General features: G+C 40.6%; 1 protein-coding gene across 1 annotated transcript; it reads left to right on the top strand.

The window, feature by feature from the left end:
• The first annotated feature begins 3,714 nt into the window (after window positions 1-3,714).
• TAAR5 (trace amine associated receptor 5) lies at window positions 3,715-4,728 on the top strand. Its single transcript, XM_005887733.2, has one exon. The coding sequence runs from the start codon at window positions 3,715-3,717 to the stop codon at window positions 4,726-4,728; it is 1,014 nt and encodes a 337-aa protein (XP_005887795.1).
• Window positions 4,729-5,360: the final 632 nt, after the last annotated feature.

Genomic DNA, 5,360 nt, shown 5'->3' with positions numbered 1-5,360 from the left:
GCTGGCAGAGCATAATTCATCACAAGGACTAAAACAAGGGAAAGAAAAGAGCAGCCAGATATTTGTGTAAGAATAGAACAAGTTTGGCCACGTGACGTAGGGAGACGAAACTGCAGAGATGTTGGGAGTGAACTGGGAGCACCTTCTGTGCCTATTAAAGGCTGAATTTCACCCATTAGGTGAGGGGGAGGCATTGAAATAGATTGAAATTTCCAATACTAGATTTTAACTGTTTCCTCCCCATCATATTATGCTTTGGTTTTAATATACATAGGAATGAAAGGATGCAAATTAGAGACAATTCAGTATAAGTATTATGTATAATACCACCTTTCCAGGATTATTGCTGAGCTAGGAAGTGGTTACATATAAGCTGTGTTAGCTGCTCCTGTCTCTCTTTACACACTAGTCAAAATAATCCATGTGGACTCTTGAATGGCCTTTGGGATACCAGATGTGGCTTGTTTAGAAGAAGGAGATGAAAGAAAAGATGTAAAACTAGGAGCTGGTATTTCTGAACAGTCTGTTTTGTGGTCTCGGTTCAGGAGAAATTGTAGGATCTACTTCATGGAAATACTTGTCCCTAAATCTGTATTGACTAGGAAAAGCTTATTTTTTTCTAATATGCATTGCTTTAGAGGTGAGTGTATTCATATGATATTAATAGTTGAACCTCCAATTCGCAAGACAAATGGATTGTGCATCTTCTTGTGCTTGTCTTTTACGTCTTAGTCAGTCACCTTAAAACCACGCACAAGGCAAGTTTCTGACAGTCAACACTGGGTGTGTCCTTGACTTTGCAGAGAAGGGGGAGGTACATGCCAAATTCCTTTCTTTCTTTTTGGACTTCCCACCTTGTCCTACAGGCCCTGCTGCTAGATATAATCCACTGAATTCTATCATTTTTGCGACATCAGTTTAATTTGCACTGTGGAATGATTTCTCCAAGGCTGCAAAGAGACATTCCATCCTCTGGATATTTGGTACCAAGAAACAGAAATAGCAGAGTATGATTGAACATTTTCCTCGATATTATCTCTGTGATATACAGACATATGAGTCTAATTGTAGATAGTCTTATCAATGGGGAAACAAAGGGAGGAAGAGGATCAGTGATGACCTAGAAAGTGGCAGAACGGGAATCTAACTTTGCTATGTCCAGGTGAACTGTTTCACCTTCTGTGATTTCTTTAACCAGCACAAAATGGAGAGCTTAAAAAGAATCCATGATGAATCCAATGTAGGAGTCACAAACCAAAGGGCTTATGATCAATTATTCTCAATTACTTCTCATGCTGGGAGAAAAATACATAATCTTAAAGCAGAAGAGATATATGGAACATACTTAAAGTAAAATTAAGGAAAATAAAATGTAAATCCAGTGTCTTTAAATTTCATCTCTAATTAATTAGCAGGATAAATGATCCTATATTGAGAAGGAGCCTTAAACTACTGAGACTTGTGAACTGTGCAAACTAGGTCCCTGGGTACTCCTTCAGTACTAATTTGTTTCGCATGCCGAAATAGAGGAGCAGCTTCTATTTGGAGTATAAAATCATTACCTGCTTGTATATCTGCCATCTTTGCTAAAGGAAGTGAGTGCTATGTACCTTATGTCACCTGCTAAAAGAAGACCTCCTTTCCATGAAGTGATTCTGACTCTTCTGTAAGTAGCTTAACAGCTCAGAGTACAATTTTATTAGACTTTGTTTAGAATTTCACAGACTAGTGACTAGACTAGATAGTAAAATGCTTTTTTTATTTGTGACAGTTCCCCCAGGATGTGTAAACATTGTGTTATCTTTAGAACTTGTGTAGCACGCAGAGCTAAAATAGGGTAATTCTATTCATTTAATTATTTGTATGCTGAATTCTTTTCCTGAGGAGAGTTGACACTTAATTCAGCAAGCTTACTCTTTGCAGGGAAGGGATGGAGACACAGATGTCGAGAACAGACTTGCGGATGTAGCAGGGGATGGTGAGGATGGAACAAATTGAGAAAGTATCATTGACATGTATCCACTATCATAACCAGTGGGAGGTTGCTGTATACCACAGGGAGCCCAGCCTGGTGCTCTGTGATGACCTAGAGGGGCAGGAAGGTGGGAGGTATAAGGGAGCTTCAAGAGGGAGGGAGTTATAGTTATGACTGATTTGCAGTGTTGTACAGCAGAAACCAATGCAAAATTGTAAAGCAATTACCCTCCAATTAAAAAATAAATAATAAATGGAATATATTTTAGTAATAAAAAATTCAGTCTTGCAATCTGAGACCACATTGATGGACCTTGAGGACATTATGCTAAGTGAAATAAATCAGACAGAAAAATAAATACTGTGTGATCTCACTTATATGTAGAATTTAAAAAAACAAGCTCATAGATACAGAGAACAGATTGGAAGTTGCCAGAGACTGGGATTGAGTGAATGGGTGAAGGGTGTCAAAACATTCAAACATCCATTTATAAAATAATTAAGTCATAGGGATGATGACTGAAGTTAATATTACTGTACTGCATATTTGAAAGTTGCTAAGAGAGTAGATCTTAAAAGTTTTCATCATAAGAAAAATTCTGTAACTATGTGCAATGTTGAATGCTAACTAAACTTAGTGTGCAAATCATTTCATAATATAAATATATAGAAATATCAAAACATTATGTTGTTCTTGAAACTAAGTTAAGATTACATGTCATTATGTGTGTGTTAGTCGCTCAATCATGCCCGACTCTTTGTGACCCCATGGACTGCAGCCCACCAGGCTCCTCTGTCCATGGGATTTTCAGGCAAAGACACTGGAGTAGTTTGTCATTTCCTTTTCCAAGGGATCTTCCTGACCCAGGGGGATCAAACCTGGGTCTCCTCCAGTGCAGGAGATTCTTTACTGACTGAGCAACCAGGCAAGTCCCATATGTCATTATACCTCAATATAAATAAATAAATTAAAAACAGCTTACTCAGTTGATTTTATTGACAGTTTATTTAATTCTTAGAAGGAGGAGCCAGAAGTTACATCTTCCCAACTAATGATTTATTAGCAAGAATTAATTCTTCCCTGGTTCAGACTCAAAAATAATTTTATTTTTTCCCCAGTTTTATTTAGAAATAATTGACCTACAGTGCTGTATAAGTTGAAGTACTGTATAATTTAAAATTTCTCCTTGTGAGGAGAACTCTTAGGATTTGCTCTCCTAAGAATTTCCATGTATAACATACAGCAGTGTTAATTACATTTATCATGTTGTATTTTATATCCCAGGTACTTATTCATCTTATAACTGAAAGTTTGTATCTTTTTGACTATTTTCATCCAATTCTCCCTCATCATTTTAATCTCGCTTTACATTTGACAGCAGGTACATTTTCAAAATGGAAGAGACACCTCTCAATAATTTTATACTCCCTACTGTGAAATAATTAGCTTTTTATTTGAGGAAATATGTACTTACATCCTTCTTCTCTTTACTTAAGGATATTGTCTCTGGTAGTTTTAAAAGTGCTTAGTCAGACAAACCAGGGCTAACAGAAGTAACTCTTCTGGGACCTTGAGTCCCATGCTGTATTTAATTTTCAAGGCACAGTTGATTCAAATCTTCCTTTGGTTCTTCCTGTAGATCTCACTTTTTAGTCGTTTATCAGATAAATTTTGTTGTTGTTGCTGTTGTTGGGGACAGGCAACTCTTCCCAGAAAGAGAAGAGGAGGAGAAACCATAAATGAGTGTGGTCCTCAACCAAGATGCTGAAGAACGCCCCGAGACTTTCTGCTACCAGGTGAATGGGTCTTGCCCCAGGACAATCCATCCCCTGGGCATCCAGCTGGCCATCTACCTGTCCTGTGCAGCAGGTGTGCTGATTACAGTCCTAGGAAATTTGTTTGTGGTGTTTGCTGTGTCCTACTTTAAAGCACTTCACACTCCCACCAACTTCTTGCTGCTTTCCCTGGCCCTGGCTGACATGTTTCTGGGTCTGCTGGTGCTGCCCCTCAGTACCATCCGCTCCGTGGAGAGCTGCTGGTTCTTTGGAGACTCTCTCTGCCGCCTGCATACCTACCTGGACACCCTCTTCTGCCTCATCTCCATCTTCCATCTCTGTTTCATTTCTATTGACCGCCACTGTGCTATCTGTGAGCCCCTACTCTATCCCTCTAAGTTCACGGTCAGGGTGGCCCTCAGGTATATCCTGGCAGGCTGGGGGCTGCCAGCAGCTTACACCGCCTTCTTGCTCTACACAGACATGGCAGAGAGAGGGCTCCACCTGTGGCTGGAAGAGATGCCTTGTGTGGGCAGTTGCCAGTTGCTGTTCAATAAGTTTTGGGGCTGGCTAAACTTCCCTGTGTTCTTTTTCCCGTGCTTCATCATGATAAGCTTATATGTGAAGATCTTTGTGGTTGCAACCAGGCAGGCTCAGCAGATCAACAACTTAAGCAAAAGCCTGGCTGGAGCTGCCAAACGTGAAAGAAAAGCTGCCAAGACCCTGGGCATCGCTGTGGGTGTGTACCTTTTGTGCTGGCTTCCCTTCACTGTCGATACGATGATCGACAGCCTCCTTAACTTCATCACACCACCGCTGGTCTTCGACACGTTTATCTGGCTTGCTTACTTCAACTCAGCCTGCAACCCCATCATCTATGTCTTTTCCTACCGGTGGTTCAGGAAGGCGCTGAAACTTCTCCTGAGTCGGGAGATCTTCTCGCCACGGACTCCCACAATTGATTTGTACCAAGATTGACCGAATGCAGGCTTGTTGTTTTTCAGCCACTAAGTCATGTCTGACTCTTTGTGACCCCATGAACTGCAGCACCCCAGGCTTCCCTGTCCTCTACTATCTCTCAGAGTTTGCTCAAACTCATGTCCATTGAATCAGTGACGCTATCTAACCATCTAGGGAAAGGGTTTTGCAAAAAGCACGAATGGAATGGTGAAGGTGAGCTGTGTGGTGTTGGGAGTGTGGGCAGGCTTCCAGGGCAGCATGGTTTGAGCAGTGGGGAAAAAGACAAACTTCTTATTCTGGGAAGAGATACAGCATTCTTCTCCTTCGATGTTTCTATAGAATGTACGGAAAGGAGAGAGTGCCATCCTCTAAATGTTTATTGGATATTTCAAAACTCTGTGCAAATATTAATCTCCTCATTTATTACTTCCTTGGAGACAACTAAGATGCAGAAGTGAAGGGAAAGAAATACAGAGGGCAGTTTTCTGAGCTCCTGTCCTGATCCTACAACCTGGCAGCGCCAGGTCAGGCTATTTTGACAATATCTTACCCCTCCCCTCATGAGTTTCTCCATCAGAAAAAATCAAGGGTTTGTACTCTTTGCTCTCTAAGATGTCCTTAAGTTCAAATAATTGAGCTTTGTATAACTG

This window comes from Bos mutus, chromosome 9 (genome assembly GCF_027580195.1).
Source record: "Bos mutus isolate GX-2022 chromosome 9, NWIPB_WYAK_1.1, whole genome shotgun sequence".
Taxonomy (NCBI): Eukaryota; Metazoa; Chordata; class Mammalia; order Artiodactyla; family Bovidae; genus Bos; species Bos mutus.
This window is presented reverse-complemented; position numbering and strand designations above follow the sequence as displayed.